Here is a 23,979-nt window from a genome sequence, read left to right as displayed (position 1 = left end):
TCAGCTACTGCAATTGGGGAATGTTTCAGGCACACTCACATTTAAATACCCCAACTTCGGTGGATTGACATTACAAAACCTCCCCCTCCATTCGATCCGCGGGCCTCCAGAATTGACGTTAGTCCGGGGAAAGAATCTCTCCGATCGGAACCCGCGCCTCAGTCTAGACACATGTGACGGATCCTCTGCAGGAACCGAACAATTGGTCTCCAGCGGATAGAAATAATGCCGTCCGCGATTGGACGCGAGTCGGCAGGATGGAGGAATATCAGAGGGGTCGCAAGCATCGACAAATCGGGTTAGTGTGGGTTCCACGCCATTGACATCAGCATTGCCGGGTTGGGGAAAGAGGGGGCTCGGAAGCTATGCTCAAGGTGGAATGGGATGGATTCTATTGAAAATAACGAAGATATGAAACACTGAAGCAAGCGATAGTCTAAAATATGCATATGCATCAAGAAATGTACCACCCAATTTCCTCGGACGAACCATTCACCGTCTCCAATCCAATCAAGCAGAATCATTGTTGCTCTGGCCTTCAAAGCATGGAAGCCACTCGTGCAAGGCAGCCCTGAAAGTGTTCCAAGAAGTCTGGGTGGCGGTGTCGGCCATTGCACCTATACCAACATCGGCGACATGCACCTTGCCCTCCATAAGATATCCGAACAGAGTGTCCTGGGCAGTTTGCACGCCGCACTTGGGGATGTCAGTGGTATACTTGACACCCTTGGGTGCAAAGTCCTCCATCGAGAAGGGACTCAGAGTCCGCCACGGATCGAACTCCCCTTCACTCCAGAACACATTGGATGGGCGAATCGTCCAGCCACCATGCTCCGCATTCACTGCGTCGACCTGCGGCTTGGACGGGAATTGGCCGCTCTTGATAGCGGTGGGGAAATGTCGGTTGCAGAGGTCCTGTTCATATTCCAGGTCTAAGGATTTGGGTGCTATCTGATGAGGGCCGACATTGCTGATTTGATAGTATCCTAATTCGGTGCAATACTGCCAGAACCAGCTGATCATGTTGGGGGACGTCTCCAACCTTCTCAGCTCACAGGATACTGGTTCTGCTTCGTTGGTGCCCTTGCAATTGGTGTCAAAATTTTGATTGATTCCCTCGATATAAGAAGGCCATGATGCCAGTCGCTCAGCGACATATTGGCCGCCGCGAGATGGCGCAAGGCCTTCTGGACCTGCAGTTTTGTTCGTGTTCGGGTCCGTTTCCAAGTATGTGCACCAATCCTTGATGGTTCCCGGATAGTCTATAATCCCACTGCTTTGGAAAGTCAGTAACAAAGAATATAGAGTGTAGGCGAAATCCCCATTGGTGTTCTTTTCGGCTCCGGGCCCAAGAAATGTTTGCTTGATAGATGCAGCGGTCTCATTGTTGGAAAGCTGCTCATCGATGTATGACATAGCAGCATGCACGTCCTTGGTGCAGGCCTCCAGTCCATTGGCTACCATTCCACGGTAGATCTGTTCGGTGTACATAGACATATTTATACGAGCTTCGACCGGTGCAGAAGACGCAAATGCAGCAAAAATCGTGTCCGAATATTCATTCCGAGTAAATGCAGCAAGCATGCCAGAATAAGATCCGCCGATCATGATCCACGGCGTCCCTCTCGGGGTCAAATCGATGTCGTTGAAACTGTCCCTGCTGAAAGTCTCTGCGAAATAAGGGAGATCGGCCAGAGCTTGGCTCATGGTAAGATATTTCATGTGCTCTGGTGCTGGGTCTTGCTGAATAGGAAACGGAGAGGAATCTCCATAGTAGCTGCGCTAATGTCAACAGAGTCCGATACAAATCCGTTCGGGACGATTGGTTTCACATACCGATGTTCCCATACGAGCCCCATCCCGTGGAACTCCTCCAGAACATTACCCAAAAAGGTTGACGAGTTGAACAGCATATGCTCTACCATAGGATCGCCAGAGGATTCTCCACTATTGAGAACAAATACCGGGCCTCCCGGAGTATAATGCTCCTCGTTCACCCAGTAGCGATTCTGGTAGGTGCCGATAGAAGAATCGTTATGATCAATAGGAATCTGACAGCACAATATTAGTCTGTGAATGACAAGATATAGATAAGATCCAAGGTAGAGGTATAATACAGTAGCATATTCAGCTTTGTGGCCCTCAGCTGGAGCGTTATTGAAACGTCGAACAAAGGGCAACGGTTGTTGAACTGCAGCAACGGCAGTGGAAAATGCCAAAAGCCGCAAGGCAGAAGGAGCAAAGGCCATGTCGAGGCGCATGTTGTAGCGATGAAATCGTTTCTTCCCCAGCAATGAACCGATGGAACGGAAGACGTCCTATATGTAGTCAGGTGCCGTCGCAGGATATATATATAGGCAAGCAAAGGCTTTATGCCACCTTGCTGGTTGCATTCACAAGATCAACACAAGCACCAATTCATGGTACCCACCATCCAATTTACGCGAGGTCAGACAACTCAAAAAGAAAAAGCCAATGCAGCCGCAACAGCAGGCAGGTAGATCTACCCATTTCGGGAACTTGTGTTGCTTATGTGAATGGTCAGATTGATCTCGACCAACTCAAGTGACCCAGAGCACTGGAAGGCGCAGCAATGGGGCGAAAACGTATTGTCAAGAATGCATTTCCTAGGCTCGCTGAAGGTAGCACAGGGACAGTATCGTCCATGATTGGGTATTGTACGACAGCACACCGGAGTATGGGGCATATACGGAACTCAAGGACGGTAATCCTGTACCACAGACAAAGAAATCCTGTATCTGCGATTATCCCAGTAATACCACATGGCCTCGAGAAGGAACGGTTACCACATGGCCGAAGGTTTCTCGACCGGGTAGAGTGCATTTGTTTTCTTTGTTCGCCGGCAAAAGCTTCGAAACTATTATTCTGGGCGAACAATATCTTCGGTATAGAACAATATCAAGATTTCGTTGGGAGGTTGGCGGTGGGTCGCTTCAGATCTTGCATACCGAATTAGACACGAGTCAAACAGACGATGCATGAACCATTCCTAGCCACGCCGGATCTGCGTCTCGATTGTTCGGGAAAGGGGCTGGACAATCGTAAGCAGGCGCTTGATATTGTTATTGGTAGACAATCTGTTTCCGTGGTAAGTAACTACTCTTCCCCTACATAGTAGACGCTATCTTCACTCACCGTTGCATTAGCGATGAATTCTTCGAGGCCATGGATCATTTCTCGGAAGATCACCCTTGCAACCATATGGAAACCGAGATTATCCAAAGTCCTGAACTGCAACATGCTCGAAGGGCAGGTCAAAGAGCGACAGTGAAGGCAGTGAAGGAAGCGCCGAGGTTGGCATAGCCCCAATTGGGTTAGTCGACCCCGTGACGTCCCAAACAGGAAGGTCGACATTGCCCAGTCTTTCCCACCACCATTGGGCTAGTCTAAACACGAGGTACTGAGGGCAGCCTTGTCACCCCGGATGTTGGCTAACAATTCCCAATCTCAGTCAGAACCGGAACGACGCCCGCTGCGAGACGAAGATAAACACGTCAGCTTATCATCTCCAGTCTTCCCGTCCGCACCCGACGATTCGCCTCGAATGCTTCGGAACGCTCACATGGGGCACGCCAGAAGATACTATATGACCGTTGATATAGCACGACGAAATGAGGCCTGACAGCGAATAAGCGCAGGGTCTCCGATACCATTTCAAATCATGCCCTGCACGACGGTTTTCCAGGATGCAATCACAGCCCCAACGCATACAGAACGCATATATTAACGTCTCATGGTCGGTTTGCATTTTCGAACCGGAATTTTCGGACGTATTTCGCTACTCGCCATGATGCATGACAAACTCCAATAACACGAACGAACATGGATGTCGGAACTTCATTGTTTGCTGGATGAGAATACGAGACATTTCGGTCCCACGTACAAGGTATGTTCCTACGGCTTAGGACCGTCGCACAATTCGATGCATACTGTGTATAACTCCTGTACAAACAGATAGGAACTTGCATATGACAATGTTATATTTTCCGCGAATAACTGAAACTGCCCAATGATGTTATAAAGGGTGTATATTTTATAATAACTTTGAACTTGAAATTCCACACCAACTGGCCTGAAAAAAGGGGGGGGGGGGGGGGGAACAAAAATGAAAAAATAAATGGGGTGAGCCGGGATCGAACCAGCGACCTTCCGATTATCTGCTGATACCTTGTGATATCTTCAGTCGAACGCGCTCCCAACTACGCCATCACCCCACTGGATGAATAATACATCTCTTATTAAGCACTCTAACCTTGCAAGCTTTGACATGAACAAATGTGACCACTGCCCTACATGAATTTATATATTGGCGATAACGTTTCGGCTAATTGATTGTTTTTAGCATGCACCATGCCTGGGCTGGTAAACATATTATCCACAGATATGTGACATCCCAAGTTAAGACCTTGGAAGCCGTGTGCCTGACCGGCGCCATGGCTGTCATTTTTATTTCATATACCTTGGCCCTCGAGACTGCTCCTTACTAGCTGAGCAGGGACCATTCTTTTTTTATTTTTATTTTTATTTTTATTTTTTTTTTTTTGACGCGACCGATGAAACGTGCTAGCGTATAGCATATGTAGCCACTGTCTTGGCGTTAGGAACCGGTTAAATAAACACAGCAAGAGGTCTCTTAGAGCATGCTGGGTTCAACGGCTAAATATATGCAAAGGCATACTCAGTACTCAACTACAGCCGACAACCGCCCATCACAATTACTGGAAGCACAAGGGGGATTGCCCGGAGAGAACTACAATTGTACTTCGCACATACTCCGCACCCGCAGCAAGCAATTTATATATGACTCCACTATATTAAATTGTGGATCCTGATCGAGCCCGCCGTGTCATTGAATGCCCTCGGTGCTATATTCGGCTGCTATCACACCGAAGACCAATATAATGCCGACATCACCGGAGTTATTACCTCGAAAAAGGCTAGATTCCTAGCCCTTGACAGGTCCCCTTGTATACAATGGAGATGAACTATCAACAGCTTCCCCGACACGCTGTATTAACCGCAAACACTCGCTCAGACCTGCCAAGAGCTGCAGTACTAGCAGGAAATAAAATGCAGCTGATGTCCCTAAGCTTGTCTAGTTATTCAGGCATACTTTCAACGGAGGCTATCAGAAACGATGCGGTCCAGCTCTTTCGGCATCGCTTTACTCCCTCTCTGTGCGCAAGTCGCATCCGCGGCTTTTGGGATCACAGATAACGATGACTCTTATGTGATTGACGCTGGCTCTGCTAATCCGTTGAAGTTTACCGTGGACCGGGGGAGCTGTGATATCACGTCGATCAATTATTATGGTTCTGAACTCCAGTATTCTGGTAAAGGATCTCACATTGGGTCTGGTCTGGGAAGCGCGACGGTATCTGCTACCCAGAGTGGTATGTTCTGGGAAAAATATTGGGTTTCGTCTCTGGGATCCCTGCCTAACCTCGAACAGGGGAATATATCAAAGTAACGTGTGAGACGGACACATTGACACAGTACTTTGTGGTTCACAATGGCGACTCGGTTATCCATATGGCAACTTATATCACCGAAGGTAGGTTTCTTCGTTGGCGGGCATGTGCACTAGACTCCTGGACTAATGAGCTCTTAGAACCATCGATCGGGGAATTGAGATGGATTGCTCGTCTTGACCCGGACCTCTTGCCTAACGAGGAGCCCTTTGGCGATGTGTCTACTACCGGTGGTGGTGAGGCCATCGAAGGTTCGGATGTGGTAAGTATTACAGTGAGAGATCTGGAAACATAATCCTTAACAAATTTGCAGTTCTTGGTCGATGGAGAAACCCGAAGCAAGTTCTATTCCAGCGAGCGCTTCATCGATGACCAGAGACACTGCGTCTCCGGTGACGACCGCCGTGTCTGCATGATCCTGAACCAGTACGAGAGTTCGTCTGGCGGCCCTTTCCACCGGTAAGTGGGCCTAGATACAAACATACTGCATAGTGCCTAACATTACCACAGCGATATTAACACCAACAACGCTGGTGACTCCACCAACCTCTACTGGTACATGGTATGATAACTTTCCATCAGACTGTCTCGCAATACTGACCCTGTAGAACTCCGGCCATGTTACGACCGAGGACTTCCGCGTGGGTCTTCATGGTCCGTACTCCATGTACTTCAGTCGTAGCGGGACCCCAAGTACCAATGTCGACACCTCTTTCTTCGCGGACCTTGATATCAAGGGATATGTTGCCGAAGCAGACAGAGGAACGGTTACCGGTACTGCGTCGGGGGCTGATTCCAGCATTGACTGGGTTGTTCACTGGTAAGTAATCGATACCATTTCTAACCCAAGATGAAAAACTTACATTGTGTCCAAGGTACAACGATGATGCGCAATACTGGACATACACCTCATCCGATGGCAGCTTCACTTCTCCGGCCATGAAGCCAGGAACCTACACCATGGTGTACTACCAAGGCGAATACAACGTCGCGGAGACCGAAGTGAAAGTCAGTGCCGGCTCGAGCACATCGCAGGACATCTCCGGATCTGTTACGACCGGAACCACCATTTTCAAGATCGGCGAATGGGATGGCCAGTAAGTTTACAATTTACCATCCTCCTTGTGTAGAATGAGGCTCTAATATCCCCAGACCTACCGGATTCCGCAACGCAGAGAACCAGCTCCGCATGCATCCCTCCGACTCGCGGATGTCCGACTGGAGTGCCGGCACATATAAAGTTGACAGCTCCGAACTGACCGACTTCCCTATGGCCATCTTCGATGCGGTCAACTCTCCGGTGACGATTGAGTTCGCGGCTTCTTCGTCTCAGACCGGCGCTGCGACGCTGCGCATTGGAACTACGCTTTCTTTTGCTGGAGGTCGTCCTCAAGCTACTGTACGTCATCCACCTCAAAAGCTACGAAGATCCATAGCTGACAAAGCAGGTCAATGATTACACCGGTGACGCCCCCTCCGCCCCGACAAACCTCAACTCCCGTGGAGTCACTCGCGGTGCGTACCGCGGCTACGGAGACGTATACGATGTTTCAATCCCCGAGGGGACCATTGTTGAGGGTACCAACACGGTAAGTGCTCACTTTCGACGCAATAATCAGAGCGCTGCTAATGCGCGCATAGATCAAAATCAGTGTCATTTCCGGAAGTTCCGGGGACAAGTTCCTCAGCCCCAACTTCGTAAGTCGTAATGCTTGTGGTCGATCGTCTACCAAGCTAACAAGGATTTTGCAGGTCTTCGACTGTGTTGAACTTTTCCAGTGATCGTCGTCAATGTGGTCGGTCTTGGTCGTTAGGGTATATATAGCCAAACATTATAGCAGATTTATTGGTCCCAAATTGAGTTATAGTACTCATCTGGACCATGTTTTTTCTATGTGATTTCTTATTTCAATACAGTCTACTCTAATGTTTATATTTTCTCTATTCCGGAGTGTGCTGTTTGGGCTAGATTAGAGAACATCAAGTTCCCATGACTCCCCTACTCTCCTCTTCCGACGGTTAGAGAAAAAATAAATAACTATCTGTCCTGCGGTTAGGATTAGGCCTGACACAATAAGAGCAATCATGATCACCAATCCTCTGGGATAGCTGGAAAGACAGAAATATAGTCAGTGGATCGGATCTCAAGCTGTTCGGAGTATTTTATAACGCACCCTGTCGAGGACTCGTCCTTGCGAAAGATTTGTTGGCCTCCCATAAGGCCTCCTGTGGCGGTCATTACAACTTGAGAAATGTTAGTATGGCTCATGGCAATTGAGCACTCCAAGAGGGACGGAGAAGTTCTTACACATCCTGCAAGTTTCAGGTCAGCATGTCTCATCAATGAAAGAGTTTCAGGGAAGCCAGTTAACTTACGCCACACTAATACTCCGCTCTTCCGGACTCTTGCAATTCATCTGAATCCACGAGTTATGAATCGGATGATATCCCACGGCCAACCCATTAACCGTCGTCCATAGTCCAAACCGGCCCCATTTCCCAACGTGCGCCTGAAGACACCTGAGAAGAACCACCGCGATCAGATAGCAGGCAATAGCAACCATCACGATAAGCCCGCGTTGCTTTGTTCTATCACTCAACCACGCGAAAAACAGAACGACGGGTAGAGTGATAAAGTTTCCGATTGCGGCTAGCGCATTCGATTCGATGCGCGAATAGCCCAGGGACATTATGATGGTGGGCGTGTACGTTGTGAGCGGACTCCAAGTTGCGAAGACGCAGGCGGTAGCGAGGAAATGGGGCCATTTTTGGATGTTGGTTAGTGTTTTCCAGACGACCTCAAGGGAGATGTGCTGGCTTTGGCTGGGGGATTCTTGGATAGTGATATCGCTTGGCTGTTTCTCTTCATCTTCCGAGGATTCTTTATGAGCGGGTGTGTTTGGTCGGATGTTTTGTCGTTCTGGGAGGAAGGACAGTAGCATTATTCCTACCAGTATCGACCATATACCCTCCACTGCGGGGAATTAGTGGATGTATCCAAGATCAAAGCAAAACCGAAATCGCACCTAGAAAAATCCACTGCCAGCCTGATAACCCACCCTTTCCATCCAAGGTTAACAATGCAGCACCTAGTAACGGCGAAACCGCGGTACCCCCGAACATCCCAAAGAAGAATATCGCGATACGCTTCGTGAGCTCCTCCCTCGTATACCAGCATGACAAAGTGTACATCGCACCGGGGATATATCCGGCCTCTGCTAAGCCGAGAAATGTCCTCGTGACAAGAAATCCAGCTCTATTTTGTACAAAGATTTGTAGCGCGGCCATGATGCCGAATATCAGGACCTGTCCGCCAATCCACCATCGGGGTCCGATCTATACCGGCCATGTCAGTTGTGATTTACTTATATTTAGAGCATGCATTGGCATCTTTACTGAGTGCAGGATCATATTCGAGGGTATTTCAAGGACAATAACGCCCAGGAACATCAGCTGGTTCCCGAGGTTGATTGTACTCTGGTCCACATTGATGGCAGCCGCAAACCCGCCAGTCAATACGCTTGAAATATTTGTTCGATCCAATTGATATGTGGCAAAACCGATTAGGAGAAGAGGGAGGACCTGGAAGTCCGCTCTTGTCGAGTGTTAAAAAGCTGCTACCCCGAGCGCTGGGCGGAGGACGTACATTCTTCGAATTTGTCGGTGGTTATCAGGCCCCATAGTCTTGGGGTTTGAGATACAAGGTATATGAAGCATGCTATGGGGTATGGAAAGTGCTCAAGGGTTGAGGAATGACTCGGTTTTTATCCCACTTGGTTGCAGGGACCTTAGAGGCCATTACGATGGAGTTCTGCAACCTTGGTGGTGATAGGGTCCATTCATCGTGCCGTGCTGGAGACTCAGTCCTGTAGTATATTCAAAGCATGAGACTGAACAAAAGGCATATCTAATACCTTTATCTCGATTGTGGGAGGTAAATTGAGTGATATGCGTCGGAAAAAAAAATCCGGAAGGCCCGACTACGACCTGTTGTTCTTGCAGACAACATCATGCGAACGAGACTATCAGATTATGTCTGATCGAGAATACCTAGAATAGCATACCGGAATATAGGGCGAGACAACTATGGCAAAGTCCGTCCTGGCCCTTGCATCGACCCCAGGATGCCGAATGGATCAAGCTTCTGACAGTGGGTGTTCCCAGGACAACCGACTCCTGGTCTTTTTTCTGTATTTTTGCTCTGCACTTCTTCTCTCAATCATCGTCGTAGTCACAATTTATAATATTGTCTATCCGTACGCCGATTCTGGAGGGGGATTTAACTCCATTTGCGACAGCCCAAGAGCAGACAAACCGCGACCCGTTAGTCCTACAGACAATACGACTAGCAGGCTACGGCTGAACGAGAAAATCGAGAATGGAATGTCGCAAGTGGAACGTATTGACCATTGACCATTGATCCTGCATCGATCCACCCATGGTGGTAGGATCAAGCTTTTGCAGTAGGTGTTCGTCCGGAAACCGGGTCCCCGATCAAACTAGCGAGTCGATCATCACACTCCACCATATATCACATTGCCCTAAGATTCCTGTGGATCCTCAGCTGAAGAATGTCTCAGTGTAAGTTCTGATCGCCTGTCGCTACTGCACCGATCATCGTAACCATTGGGTTGATCTTCGTCCATTCCATTCTGCTCTGGGAAGGATTTTCATCAGCCCTGGCCTGTACCTCGGAGCGGGCCGAGGTCGAAGGGATCATGATTGGGATTGGGATAGACTACAGTGAAGTCTTAACTCAATTTGTGCAGTGTGATCCAGATAAGCTTCCCTTGTTGATCCGTGCAGGAACTATTGAATTTATTTGGCTTCCGTGCGGAGTTACTATTGCAATTGTATTATTGCAATGAACCGACCGACTCGGTGGGGCTAAGGTGCTATGGACCCTTCTATAGATGTTAGTATGCAATGTGGTATGTCTCGTCACATTGTGCAGTCAGGTTTTGCTCCTCTTTGAATTCCCCCCTCACTCCGAAAAAGGTACCATTTTCTGGAACTCAAGTATTTAAGTCGGGTATCAGCACAGCATGAATACCGGACCAAGCTTCATCATCCTCTCAAACACTCAAGACTCAAAGGATGAAGTTCCTCGCTGCATCTCTTGCTGTGCTGGCAGGTAGTGCCAGTGCTGCACGCCAGTCCAACCCTGGCCATCGTACCCTCTTTCCGGCACACCCTCCGGGTCACGATGCCAGCCACCTGGATCACCTGGTTCCGGGGTTACAACAAGCCCTGCACTATCGGGAAGATGGCAAGACAGGTAGAGTATATCCCTTAGCCACGTATTAAACATAAAGGAGACTAATGGATGGATGATAGAACACGACGTCTCCTCGTTCGGACACATCCTGTCGACTTTCAATTATCCCACGGTGCTCCTCGATCACTCATCGCACGTTGAAAAGGTTGCCTGTCGCCCCAATGGTCTAGACGTGTGTTTTACCAGTGAGGAAGCCAAGCGCCACGCAGAGGAAAAGTGGAAGGAGAATCACGGCCCTCTTCTCTTCGGTACCAACCATGCAGGCTGTGGTGACTATGACACCGGTATGCGGGCATTCTGGAAGGTTTCCTCTATTAGTTTTGGCTCTCCTAAGTTGAAAAACCGATGCGCGCACGTCAACGCCACTGAGCTTCCCCTCGAGGATGCCATGGATGAATTCGAAATGGACTTCGGTCACTACGAAGAGGCACTCCAGCAGAGAGACCAGAGGGCAGCACAACGCAACAGCCTGCGTCGCCGCGATGCTGCTATTGCTGAGGATGACACGGTCGACATCACGGATGATCCAGACAAGCTGGCAAGTTTCTTCGAGGAACCTATTACGGAGACTTACCCAGATGTGCCCGAGGCCACGCCTGCCGAATACAACGGCACGGTGACGCCAATTGACAAGCGCGCCATGCTGCAGGAACGTGGATTTTGGGACTGGGTATCCAATGCGGTCAAGGTAAGTGTTGCATCGTCTCTTCATTCCCCTAGGAGACATTGTTGACATGGTACCTGTAGACGGTCACGAATGCCGTTGTTAGCGCTGCCGAAACAGTAGCCAAAGTGGTCAAGAAGGTTGTGGAAGTTGTCATCGACGCGGGTCGGGAGATTGGCAAATTCATCCAGGATCCTTTGGGCTACGAATGGAGTCTGGGAACGAGCGTTGAGCGGTCTTTCAATCTCGGTGGCTCAGGCACTACTAGTGTTCCCACCAGCTCTGGATTGTTTGGCGAAGGCTCGGGGCTGGTAATTGCCAGTAGCGGCGTCATCCCTGCCAACATTAGCTGCGAGAACTGCTATGCGCGCGGCGAAGTTTCATTCAGCGGTCGTGTCGCAGCAAGCATCAAAGACGGCTTGAAGGAGGGATACCTGCAGGCCGGAGCAGGCTGGGACTCGCGACTGGCGCTGGCCATGACATTGCAAGGCCAGTATAAGCTGGAGGCATTCAAGAAGGAGCTCTTGGCTTATAACCCGACCCCTCTCCAGATCCCGGGCTTCCTTTCAATTGGTCCCCAGATTTCGGTCAGTGCGGTGATCGATATCTATTTCCAGGCAGAGGCAGACATCCTCATCGGCGCAAAGTTCGAGATAACACCCGGTAAGGCACGGCTAGACTTCCTAGACGGCAGCAAGACGGGGGTCACCGGATTCGAACCTAAATTCACACCTATTGCCAAGTTCCGTGGTGATCCCAAGTTGGGCGTGACGTTGGACTTTGGTCTCCCCCTGGCGTTAGAATTTGGAGTCGACGTCCTTAATGGCAAGTGGAAGAAGACGGTCGGCTTGGTCGACCAGCCTTCATTCTTGGTGAATGCCAAGGCCGGAGAGGATGAATCCTGCAAGGGAATTACGCTCGGACTGGCTGTGCAAAACTACATCTACATCAGTCTCGAGCTCCTAGGTCTGTATGACCACGCCATCGCAACCCAGACCCTCTGGGAGAAGCCACTTGGATGTGTCGGAGAGGAGACTACCTCCAAGGACCTTAAGCGCCGCGCACTGGAAGCGAGAGATGATGGTGACGAGGATGAGGATATCAAGGATCCCAAAATTGCGGTTGACGACAAATTCTCGAATGGAAGCATCTCTACCAAGCCTCCCAAGATCGACCATGTCCCGGTTGATGTTGACACGGTGGAGCCCGTGACCAAGTTCTCCTACGACAACATCATCACCGATGTGAACCGAACCGTCGTGCTCTTCGCCGGTAAGGAGGACCGTCTATACTTGGCCCCGTACGGCGACCCTGACAGCGCTGCTGGCTCGCCCTTTGCCAGCCGTCCCGATGCAAGCGATGTCGTGATTATCGGTGATATTTACGGCGGATACCTGAACTACAACCCCAGAGAGATGGAGGCAACTGGGGTCAGCAACCTCCGGTCTTCTCGATTGACTGATGTCCCTGTTGGGTCCAAGTTTATGTATGCCTCACCCCTTTCCAGCTCTTTGAAACCACCAAGCTAACAAAAATCACAGTACTCTCGCAGAGGTCCACACAAGCGAACTGGAAGACTCTCCTGCTATGTATGTGGGTGCGATCGAAGACCGGTTCTACTCCCTGGCGACATGCAGTGTCATCGATATGGGAACGCGGATGTACGTTGTGGATGCTAAGAGAGACGGCTTGAAGGACCTGAACAACAACGACCTCGCAGACTCTGTTGTTGGAGGTGATGTTCGCGGCTGTCAGTATGTGTACTTGACGTCGAATAGGAAGGGGTTGAAGTTGGCTGAGTAGATGGTGTATATAAATTGCTTTATGGAGTATTATAATTAATGTCTTCAATGTTGGAATGTCTACTTGACTGTTCATAAGTGGGAAATATGCATGTATCCATCTTCTGTACTCCGTATATCAAGCTTCCCTTTCACGCGAGTACATTTCATTTGAAAGCATTCACTAGATGGCTCTACAGTCCCTTATTCATTTCTTCTAAACCATATAGCTGGCCAACATCTTCCATAATTCTCCCATTAGTTTCTCAATCCAACTCTATATAGAAGACCAGATTTATCATGACGGACTTCATGAACGTCCCTTAGTATATCCATCTTATTTCTTCAAATGGGCTGTGTGAACTGCACGGCAGTTGTCGGTTTGCTTGGGAATTCACTACATTAATGATCTGTTAGAATTCTAATCCTTGGATAATAATAGACATAATATACAATATCGCTTCAGCTATTCTCTGTACCCATCACCATACAATGCTCTATCCCATCAACTAATCTTCGACAGCCCCAAAGACACCAACCCAACAACTCCAACCATCCTGAACACACTTCCACCCACAACCTCCCAGAACCACCCTTTCTCGCCATCCTTCCCAGACTCCTTCTCATCACGCTCATGCACCAATCTCCCCCGAACCCAAACCTTGTTCACATTCCGATCATCGCCGTTCCAAACCCATTTATGTACCTTTTCTGTCCAGTTTTCCCACCCGAAGATGTCGACGTTGCTTGCGCTTCCACTGTTCCCATTTTCTTCAGGAGAACCAGCCCCAGGTCCAATGGCAGGAGCAGGTTTTACACTTCCAAGTTGAACCATCTGCGCATCCCAAAACATCCCCACCTCAAATCCTCCAATCTCACCTCCCATGTCAACAACCCCCGCGCCACCCCTCGTAGCAAGGTAAAGGCCCTCCTCAACACTAAGGTTCTCCCGTCCTTCTTTTACGTTTTTCGCGTTCTCGCACGTATCCCCGTCTCGGATGGTATGGCGCAATAACCGCGAGACGAGAATCGCCTGTCGCACACTTTCCAGAATACTGGGTTTATACCCACCACTAACATCAGTCCCTAGACCAACTGTTATCCCTGCATCACGAAGGACGCGCACGGGGCACAGGCCAGAGCCGATGGCGGAGTTTGACACGGGGCAGTGGGAAATTTTTGACTTTCTAGCAGCAACCACTTCGCGTTCCTGCGGGGACAAGTGGATACCGTGCGCGAGGATTGTGCGGGAGGTTAGAAGGTTTGCTTTATCGTAGACATCTGCGTAGTTTGCGGCTTCCGGAAAGAGTTCCTTGACCCAGGCGATTTCGTCTTTGTTCTCGGAAATGTGCGTTTGGATGTGGAGTGGCGGTTCGTGCTCCGCCGCCAGCGCCCCCAGGTCCGATAATGCTTGCTCTGTACACGAGGGCGCGAAGCGTGGTGTTATGATCGGTTTCACGAGGTTGCCGTTTGGATCGAGGGATTGGATATGCTCGATATTTGCTTTCGTCGCGGTCACGGATTCGTCGGCGGAAGTATCCCTGAGATCCGCTGGGCAGGTATCTTCGCTGTCCATGCAGACCCGCCCAATAAACGCTCGCTGTCCGCGGCTGTGGCAGAGACTCGCTAAGTAATTCGTCGCGGGAACATGAATAGTCGCGTAGTAGCATGCGGATGTTGTTCCATGCGATAACGTGCGGGAGACAACTTGGTTGTAGCTCGTGACTGCCTTCGGGGGCACACTATCCGGTGCTTTACAATCCCCGTACGATTTCTCAAGCGGGAACGTATACTTCTCCAACCATTCCAGTAAAGTCGAGGACCCAAATATCCCGGAATTCGGATATTGCGGGGCATGAATATGCGTATCTGCACCTTCTCATCAGCGACCTCACATCAATCACCCGCGGATATAGGGTAAACATACCAATAAACCCCGGGAAAAAAAACTCATTCTTCTCCTCCCTCGCTTGAACCACTTTCACCTCATTCCCCCATTTCCTGCTTTCCAGAAAACCCCGAAGATCATCCTCGCTCCGAACATTCCAGTTATATCCTTTGATTTTCCCGTCGTCAGTCGATGCCCAGAGAACGCCATGGTTGATTTCGAGGATATGGGGTCCGTTCAGATTTGTTTGGCGGGGAAGGTGGATGAATGTTCCGAAAAAGAGTGTGTATGTCGTGGCCATGGTTTCGATTGTTTTCTACCGGGTGTACGAGGTGCGAGTGCAATGGAAGCCCGGGAGGCTAGAGACGCATAAAAAGGGAAGAAAAACAGAACAGGTGTCTTCCACAGGGAAATATGACCTGAGCTTCAACTGGGAGGGGGAGGAGGATAACTCTACCTTCTCAGGCACCTCAGCTCAGTCAGATATAATGCACGGACACGTTTTTGGTCATAAGCTCGGTCAATACCTCAATACCGCCAATCAATTCTCGCGCTTTCCGTGTGTGCTGGCTATTTCCGTTTATTCGTGAGACAATAATACACCGTGGTCACGCGTGAGAATTCCAAATGAGTCTGGCGTAGGGCATATTAATAGTCTCCAGGTCACAGACCCTGGGATCGTGCGGAGTTGACGTGACATCGGTGATCGGCCGTTCCCGAGGTTTATCGGACTGATAAGATAGAGCTACTGATAATGATAACGATAACGATAATATGCTTTTGCGATTACCGAGTACTGTACAGCATGTTGAAGTCGAAAGAAAATACAAAGCAAATAAGAACGCCACCCATGTCTATCATGACCATGTTGAATCAATCGTACTGTAATCATCCACTCATAACCAGCCCAGGAAAGTAATTATAAAACATGTTGAAAGCCGCCAAACGCATGCATGTTGAAAAGAAGCAAAACACGGGTATCATTAATCGGTCTCCTCGACGGGGCCGCATGTGCAGAAGAGGTTCTGGTCGCCGTAGGCTAGTTATCGTTAGCATATCGTTCAATCGTTAAGAATGTGTAAAGAGGGCTTACCATCATCCAACCTGGTAACCGAGGGCCAGAACTTCTTCTCCAACAACCACGGCACTGGGTACGCGGCCGTCTCACGAGAGTACGGGCGATCCCACTCGCTAGTCAAAAGGTCCCGCTGCGTGTGCGGCGACATCTTCAACACGTTACCCTCATGGGGCTGCTCGCCGCTCTCAACAGCGGCAATCTCGTTCCGGATCGAGATAAGAGCATCGCAGAACCGGTCGAGTTCAGCCTTGTTCTCAGACTCTGTAGGCTCGATCATCAGCGTGTTGGCTACGGGCCACGACATGGTAGGCGCGTGGAAGCCGTAGTCCTGCAGACGCTTGGCGATGTCGATAGCCTCGATGCCGCAGGTGTCCTTGAACTTGCGGACGTCGAGAATGAACTCGTGTGCACAGCGGCCATTGTCGTTAGTGTAGAGGATGGGGTAGTGTTCCTTGAGGCGGGAGAGGATGTAGTTGGCATTGAGCAGGGTGATCTTGGTTGCGTGAGTAAGACCGCGGGCGCCCATCATGTTGATGTAGTTGAAGACGATAGGGAGGATGCTAGCGCTACCCCAGGGGGCGGCACTGATGGGAGGCGAAGAGGTCTCTGCACGCTTCGACTTGAGGTGCTCGCTTGCGGGGTGCGAGGGGAGGAAGGCACGGAGGTGCTCGGCAACACCGATAGGACCAACACCAGGACCACCACCACCGTGGGGGATACAGAAGGTCTTGTGCAGGTTCAGGTGGCAGACGTCGGCACCGATCTCACCAGGAGAGCACAAACCAATCTGAGCGTTCATGTTGGCGCCGTCCATGTACACCTGACCACCGTTCTGGTGGACAAGTTCACAAGCCTCCTTGACACCAGGCTCGAAAACACCAAAAGTACTGGGGTAGGTGACCATGAATGCAGCCAACTCGTCCTTGTGCTTCTCACACTTGGCCTTGAGATCAGCCAGGTCCAGGTTACCGGTCTTGGTGTCGCACTTGATGGTAACAACACGCATACCAGCCATGGCGGCACTAGCCGGGTTGGTACCATGGGCGGAAACAGGAATCAAGCAGACGTTACGCTTAGATCCACCATTCGCTTCCTGGTACTTCTTGATCACACGAAGACCAGCAAACTCACCCTGAGCACCAGAGTTGGGCTGCACGGTGATCTCAGCCATGCCGGTGATATCCGCGAGCTGCTGCTCCAAGTCGTCAATCATCTGGATGTAGCCCTTGGCGACGTCGGCAGGCATAAAGGGGTGGATCTGAGAGAACTCGGGCCATGAGATAGGCATCATCTCGCTGGTTGCGTTCAGTTTCATCGTGCAAGATCCAAGGGGGATCATCGAGTGGGCGAGCGACAGATCCTTCGACTCGAGGTGACGGATGTAGCGGAGCATCTGGGTTTCCGAGTGGTGGGTGTTGAAAACGGGGTGAGTGAGGTAGGCAGAGGTACGTTCGAAAGTAGCTGGAACCGGGGCGATGCCAATGTTCTCATCCAAACTGACTTCAGCCTTGGAGCCGTGGGTAGCGAACACATTCAGAACAGCCTTCAGTTCCTCGCGGCCGGTTGTCTCGTCCACGGAGATGCCGACCTTCTCAGGAGCAACGTGGCGGAGGAAAATACCGTTCTGGCGAGCGAGGGCGACCAGAGCTTCAGCGTCCTGGCTGTTGCCCAGATCAACAGTGATGGTGTCGAACACAACACCGCCATCAGCGGCGTTCGTCCTGACTGGAACGTTGTATCCCAATCCGACGAGCTTCTCCCGGAGGATGTTGGTCATCGACATGATACGCTGGGCGATGGCCTTTAGACCAGCCGGTCCGTGGTACACAGCATACATAGCGCTCATGTTGGCCAAAAGTGCTTGGGCGGTACAGATGTTGCTGGTGGCCTTCTCACGACGAATGTGCTGTTCTCTGGTCTGCAAAGCCAATCGCAGGGCAGGGTTGCCCAGACGGTCCTTGGAGATACCAACCACACGGCCAGGGACCTTGCGCTTGTACTTGTCGGAGCATGCGAAGAAAGCAGCGTGGGGACCACCAAAGCCCATAGGGACACCCAGTCGCTGGGCATTTCCGAAAGCGATGTCAGCACCAAACTCACCAGGAGCCTTGAGAACAGTCAAAGCCAGCAGATCAGTGGCAACGCTGAAGGTACCGCCGGCCTGGTGAATGGTGTCGCCCAAAGACTGGAAATCAAAGACACCGCCCTCAGTATCAGGGTACTGAGCGAGAGCACCGATCAAGCTGTCACCCTGCTCCTTGACCAACTTAAAGTCATCGGCCAGGACATCACCGACAACCAGGTTAATGCCGAATCCTTCCGCACGCGAGCGCATCACGGCAATAGTCTGCGGGTGGCAAAGGTGCGAAACAACAAAAGCCTTGTTAGGCTTCTTCTGCTTGGAGACAGGAAGGAGAGCAAAGGACATGGTCATGGCCTCCGCAGCAGCAGTAGCCTCATCCAGGACCGAGGCATTGGCAAAGGGAAGACCAGTCAAATCCGTAGTCAAAGTCTGGAAGTTCAGCAGCGACTCCAACCGACCCTGGCTGATTTCCGGCTGGTAAGGCGTGTAACTCGTGTACCAAGCGGGGTTTTCAAGAACATTGCGCTGAATAACCGGAGGAACGATCGTAGGATTGTACCCAGTACCGAGATACGTCTTGCCGGACACATCAATCTGCTTCCGATATGTCTCCAGCAACTTCAACATATCCGTCTCCCCGACACCCCCATGCACATTATCCCGCTCGAGCTTAATATCCGCATTCGGATCTGTGACCTTCAAATCCTTCTTCGACAGGATATCCGCAGGCAACACCTGCGCAACGAACTCATCCAACGACGCCACCGGAGGATCAAGCTTCGCCAGCATCTGCTCCGCGGCGTCTGGTGAGGGCCCAATGTGGCGTCTGGGGAAGGTGTCTAGCGGCTGGAAAGCATCCTGGAATTGAGGCTCGCCATGCTCAGCCAATGTACTCGTGTAGACTGCCCGGCGGGGCGGCTGCTGGGAGGGCGTGTGCAGGGTACGACGGCATGCGTTTAGAGGCAACGGAGTGGTTCTCCGGAGGGCAATTGGGGAAGGTGCGGGACGCAATCGAGGCGCGCGCAGGGCCAGCTGGCGAGTGCCTCTCAAGGCGTACCACGAGGCAGCCATACTGGGGAGAAATGAGTGTCCGTGAGGACTAGATAAGGGATCAGAGGGGTATAGACGGAGACAGTAGCTTGCTAGATCAGGGCTCTGTCAATGGCACAATGTCAATACATGAAAAGTAAGGAATTATTGAAGAAGAGAGAAGTGAGAAGAGAGTGAGAAGAAGAAGACGTGCCACAGAAAAAAGAAAAGAACCAGAAGAAAAAATCCGTCCGAAATGAAATCGCGAAGGTTTGTCCCTCTTTCTTTGCCTTGCCCGCGGCTGTACGGGGAACGTAACGGAAAACCATGATAACGTCACAATACAGCCAATGGGAGTATCACAAACCTCGGCGGAGGCGGTGGGACATTCTCCACAATACACGGTTTTACGCCTGATAACGATAAGCTTGCCACTTTCCCGTCGGAAAAGAAAACCCTCACATCCGCGGAATGTTCAGAGTAACCACGGGGAAGATGAGATGGCATGGGATATCCCCAGATCGAGCGTACTTGTACGGAGTACAGGATGAACAGATACAGATAGAGATCCTAAATAGTACTCCGTTTGTATACAAATATATAGACCACCTGCAGGCTATGCAGCTTCCTGCAGCACTGAGCGCAAATCCTTATTGCGCACAAACCAGCTCTCACGTCGCACGGTGCTAGCTTATACCTTGTCGGTCTACAAATAGTTAGGGCCAGAAGATCGGAATAGGGATATTTCACAAGTTGTCATTCCGGGGTAAAGACTGTCATGTGTACTATGATGGTCACCATATAGGCGAACCGGTGGATATATATTGCTCACGACGCTTGCAGCGAAGCGTCCAAAGCGATGGAAACCACGTTACACAAGTTTATATTAATTAAACACATTAGACCATGCACTCCTAAGTACAGAGTACTCTAGCAGCCAATAAGAGGATAAAACTAACGCGAGGGAACGGGTTTCCTGAAAGGGTTATATTGGCATAGGCGCTCCCATTCTCCGCAGCATCCTTTGTAGAGGGACTGGTCGATGCACGGTCCAATCCAAACCCTATATGGTATATCGAAAGTCTGGTGCCCCTTCAATAACCCGCTTACCACGGTCTGCTTGCTTATTACAGTACCAAAACCACACGCTGAGCGCCGGAACGATAGCCAGAATCAAAAGATTGCAACTGTTTCAACGGTTAGCAGGTACTCTTAAAAGCCGAAAGGTAGCAGAGGCTCGGTGAAAATATATATACTCACGCAATGGTCGTCCACATCCCGGGCCTGTACTCCGGCGCATCCTGGGATCGAAACGCCACACTACTCACAATCCCTCCAATCCCGCCAAAACCAACAAGCGTGGCACTGGACAGCGCACGAGTCCATTGTCCTCGGATATTGTTAGCCTGGTAGGCCATTGTTGCCGGGATATTTGCATTTGATCCGGCCACAGCGAAAAACACGCCCGTGTAGCGAGTGGCATTTCCCGTCGCAAAGCCCATCATAGGCAAACCCAGGATACAAAGCAATGCGTTGAAGACCACAATGGCTCCTCGCACGCGGTACTTGTCTCCCACCCATGCGCCAGCGAACATGACGATACCGGCGAAGCCGTAGGGAGGGGCGACTAGGCATTGCGAAGCGCCGATGCCGAAGCCCATACCTTCACGAAGGATAATTGGGAGGAAGTATGCGATGGCATAAGTGACGGCAGTGACACAACTGCATGACATTAGCGCTGAATTGAAAGATAATTTGAGTGTGTACTCACAGGAAAATCACCGCGAATCCCCAAATCTTCAAATCCAGGGCAGGTTTCAAAAACCGCTTTAGAGCGAATGGCTCGGAATCACCGTCGGAGCGGTCCCGATTGATACGTCGGACAATGAAGGCGCATTCTTTTTCGGTCAAGAATTTCCATGACTTGTATGCCCTGTCTGGGAAGTCGACCAAAAAGACCAATGCAAGGATGCCTATCACGCCGGTGATCACGCCTTCCAGGATGAAGATCCATCTCCAACCCTCCAATCCTTCGCGACCATCGGCTTGCATCAGTCCAAAGGCGAGGATACCAGACAGTGCTGATGCTACGCAGCCAATCAGGTAGAAAACAGAAAAGCGTTTTTGAACGTCGTCTGTCCGAGTTAGCTGGTAGATCGGTAAAGCTGGTATTGAATAGACTCACACCGGACATACCAACTGGACAGAAGGTACACACAACCGGGAAAGTAGCCTGCAGAAGTAGGGTCAGATATAATCGAGCTAGCTCGAATCGTACAGCTGGGTTGAGATACCTGCTTCCAAGAGACCGAGGAGTATGCGGCAAACAAGCATGTCCTTCCAATTCTTCGTGAAACCCATTCCCTTGAGAGGGTATCAGATATCTCTTCATCGATCAAAGGGACAAAATGTTGATACATACGACCATAATCGCAGCCCAAGCGACGATAATGCTCCCCAAGAAATAGGTAGGGCCCAACTTCCTCGTTATCACCGTCATCGGAGGCTGGAAGATAACGTATGGGACGAAGAACATAAGAACCACAAGAGACTGTCACGATATTAGCTTTGGACAGGCCAAGTGTAGTTACAGACATACATATCGATATCCGACATCAAGTGCCAGATCTTTGGTCATACTATTACAGGTCAATTTACCATCATTACAAAACACAGCAATTTCCTCACCCAGCCACAGCTGCCATACTCAGGTTCGTCCGGTCCATCAACGAGATACAATATGAGAGTCCCGTCATCGTGACCAGTCTTCGATCGATGCGATGGATTATCTTGCGTTGTTCCTGATAGGTGTACTCTTCATCGTAGTCAATATCATTGAGCGCCGGCCGGCCGACATCTTCGATTTTCTCGTTTCCCCAGTCTTTTTCGTCCGTTCTATCGCTACTTGCGTTCGTCATTCTGGTTAATCTTCTGGATCAACAGGTAAACGACGACAAAAATCTAACGCGATAGCAAATGCAAACATCGACCCCGCAAAATGCCGTCTCCCCAAGGAAGCATATATATACCCCCCTCCTTAAACTCCGCCAAAGCTTCCCCTCCATCATCATACTTTGAGGAGGCCATGGCAAACCCAGGCATAGACGGAATAGGCCGCTGTGCCGCAGCACTACCTCGGGTATATCCTGAAACAGTAATGCAAGATAACCGTCTCTGTCGCTTGATACCACGGACATGCGGCTAGACCGTCGATCCGGGGTAGAATGCGGGAATAGATGATTCTGATTCGAGACACGTGGGCTGGCCGGCTTGGCGGGTCAGTGCGGTTGGAGGGAATAGTTCTGCTTGTAGGTTTCGTTTTGATTGGTTGCTATAGTATTGATTCCCTGGTTTTTGGTGTACGTCAGTATCTCCTTTGCCTTCTAGACGGTGATAGCGACTAGCCTTTCGTCAATTAGGAACCGGAGCCTTCAACTGCATAGTTTCCGAGGAATTGGAATTGCTAGCTTTTTTTTTTTTTTTTTGTTTTGTTTTTTGCCTTTATCGGCGATGGCCGATTTCCATACGTTGACTATGCTGTGTAATACACCACAGCAACATAACCGGCTTTTATATCGAGATAGTCTTTTCAATAAGCGCCAAACTAGTTTGACTGTAGATACCTGCTGTGCTTCATGACGAATACTAAGAGTAGCTTGACTAGATAGATTTTCGATGGTCGTCAGCATCCTCGTCCTTAGATTGCTGTGTGGTGTTCCGTTATACCAGAGGCGGATCTAGTCTGGCAGAAAAATATGCCAAGATGGATGGAGTGAGACGGAAGAGATCCCTAATTCAATCCAGCTTATTATGAAGGGATATATTTCTGCCATGGTATGATTGGAGTAAAACAGGTGGTGATTGATATACAGAGAGGGCAATCTACATAATCACAATACCAGCAGTCAACCCCCAAAGGCCATATTGAGGTAGCAAGACTGCTGTAAAGCCCGGACAACCCTCCAATGTTTCTCGGCAACCGCTATTGGCTCGGCCCTTGACACCTTATATCTCAATATATCGCGTGAAACTGTATCATTACCGCGTGGGTTATGTGACATGCTTGTCAACCGCGTTTTTTTAGGACGCCAAAAGTACCTCGCAGGATCAAAAGACCGTGAAAGGAGATACATCGATGATGCTGAAAAAGTGAAGCAAAGAAGAGGCTGGCCGGGGCTCACAGTGACTTCCTGGAATAAAATGATGATAAGTTTCGGCATGTGCGTGCGCCATAGAAAGTAACCGGCACCGAATGCACATAGCAAAGCGATAATCAGGCAGCCAGACCTCATACCGGAGAATTGGAGAAGATATAAAATTGCTCTCAGAAGCCTTGATGATATATGCTTCTGCCAACCGGTCATTCGTCGCAACCTTGGTCACCGGGACGGTTCCGAATACCCTTGTTCCCAGAATGACCAGATAGTTTCCCGAAATGGATTGATTCTGGCCTGGATTCTTTTCGCTAAATAAACCACCGCTAAGCGTAGGACTGGCTGAATTGCCCAGACGGAAGTAGAACAACGCCACTGTGAATTTGACCACCAATGATGAGTTCGGATATTACCACGAACAACTCGAGGAAAAATGTCCACCAAGTTTTCAATTTTCCTACTGGAATCGGCAACGCTTCTGTTTGACTGGGCGAATCTACATTTGGGAAGTAGTAGACTGTCACATCTGGCG

General features: G+C 50.1%; 7 protein-coding genes and 1 non-coding gene across 8 annotated transcripts; 2 read left to right on the top strand and 6 right to left on the bottom strand.

The window, feature by feature from the left end:
• Nucleotides 1-510: 510 nt before the first annotated feature.
• On the bottom strand, nt 511-2,249 carry EURHEDRAFT_463956 (putative serine peptidase, family S28; the record flags this gene model as incomplete). Its single annotated transcript, XM_040784922.1, has 2 exons — nt 511-1,777; nt 1,837-2,249. 2 exons carry the CDS (start codon nt 2,247-2,249, stop codon nt 511-513), a joined length of 1,680 nt encoding a protein of 559 aa, XP_040635548.1.
• A 1,890-nt stretch (nt 2,250-4,139) lies between these two features.
• EURHEDRAFT_t143 lies at nt 4,140-4,235 on the bottom strand. The gene has a single exon. It is a non-coding gene; the product is annotated as a tRNA-Phe (tRNA).
• Nucleotides 4,236-5,158: 923 nt separating this feature from the next.
• On the top strand, nt 5,159-7,274 carry rglA (putative rhamnogalacturonase B; the record flags this gene model as incomplete). The annotated part of the gene is made up of 11 exons (XM_040784934.1): nt 5,159-5,414; nt 5,474-5,575; nt 5,633-5,754; nt 5,806-5,951; nt 6,003-6,054; nt 6,101-6,312; nt 6,368-6,589; nt 6,645-6,891; nt 6,941-7,081; nt 7,134-7,190; nt 7,245-7,274. 11 exons carry the CDS (start codon nt 5,159-5,161, stop codon nt 7,272-7,274), a joined length of 1,587 nt encoding a protein of 528 aa, XP_040635547.1.
• On the bottom strand, nt 7,118-9,209 carry EURHEDRAFT_533456 (MFS general substrate transporter; the record flags this gene model as incomplete). Its single annotated transcript, XM_040787250.1, has 6 exons — nt 7,118-7,601; nt 7,667-7,736; nt 7,876-8,466; nt 8,519-8,828; nt 8,889-9,087; nt 9,139-9,209. 6 exons carry the CDS (start codon nt 9,207-9,209, stop codon nt 7,463-7,465), a joined length of 1,380 nt encoding a protein of 459 aa, XP_040635546.1. The 3' UTR covers nt 7,118-7,462.
• Nucleotides 9,210-10,566: 1,357 nt separating this feature from the next.
• EURHEDRAFT_486406 (uncharacterized protein) lies at nt 10,567-13,292 on the top strand. Its single transcript, XM_040785564.1, has 4 exons — nt 10,567-10,770; nt 10,830-11,458; nt 11,518-12,920; nt 12,976-13,292. Exons 1-4 carry the CDS (start codon nt 10,590-10,592, stop codon nt 13,235-13,237), a joined length of 2,475 nt encoding a protein of 824 aa, XP_040635545.1. The 5' UTR covers nt 10,567-10,589; the 3' UTR covers nt 13,238-13,292.
• Nucleotides 13,293-13,720: 428 nt separating this feature from the next.
• Nucleotides 13,721-15,404, bottom strand: EURHEDRAFT_380778 (chlorohydrolase family protein; the record flags this gene model as incomplete). Its single annotated transcript, XM_040779333.1, has 2 exons — nt 13,721-15,084; nt 15,143-15,404. 2 exons carry the CDS (start codon nt 15,402-15,404, stop codon nt 13,721-13,723), a joined length of 1,626 nt encoding a protein of 541 aa, XP_040635544.1.
• Nucleotides 15,405-16,086: 682 nt separating this feature from the next.
• On the bottom strand, nt 16,087-19,335 carry EURHEDRAFT_464232 (glycine decarboxylase subunit P; the record flags this gene model as incomplete). Its single annotated transcript, XM_040784943.1, has 2 exons — nt 16,087-16,142; nt 16,197-19,335. The coding sequence occupies 2 exons, from the start codon at nt 19,333-19,335 to the stop codon at nt 16,087-16,089; spliced, it is 3,195 nt and encodes a 1,064-aa protein (XP_040635543.1).
• Nucleotides 19,336-19,792: 457 nt separating this feature from the next.
• EURHEDRAFT_526022 (putative phthalate transporter) lies at nt 19,793-22,211 on the bottom strand (the record flags this gene model as incomplete). Its single annotated transcript, XM_040786968.1, has 9 exons — nt 19,793-20,356; nt 20,404-20,480; nt 20,554-21,015; nt 21,065-21,441; nt 21,490-21,526; nt 21,572-21,657; nt 21,716-21,844; nt 21,893-21,932; nt 21,982-22,211. The coding sequence occupies 9 exons, from the start codon at nt 22,209-22,211 to the stop codon at nt 20,208-20,210; spliced, it is 1,587 nt and encodes a 528-aa protein (XP_040635542.1). The 3' UTR covers nt 19,793-20,207.
• Between the last annotated feature and the right edge of the window lie 1,768 nt (nt 22,212-23,979).

This window comes from Aspergillus ruber (genome assembly GCF_000600275.1).
Source record: "Aspergillus ruber CBS 135680 unplaced genomic scaffold scaffold00031, whole genome shotgun sequence".
Lineage (NCBI taxonomy): Eukaryota > Fungi > Ascomycota > Eurotiomycetes > Eurotiales > Aspergillaceae > Aspergillus > Aspergillus ruber.
The sequence above is the reverse complement of the archived record's forward strand: the minus strand, read 5'-3'. Positions and strand labels throughout refer to the sequence as shown.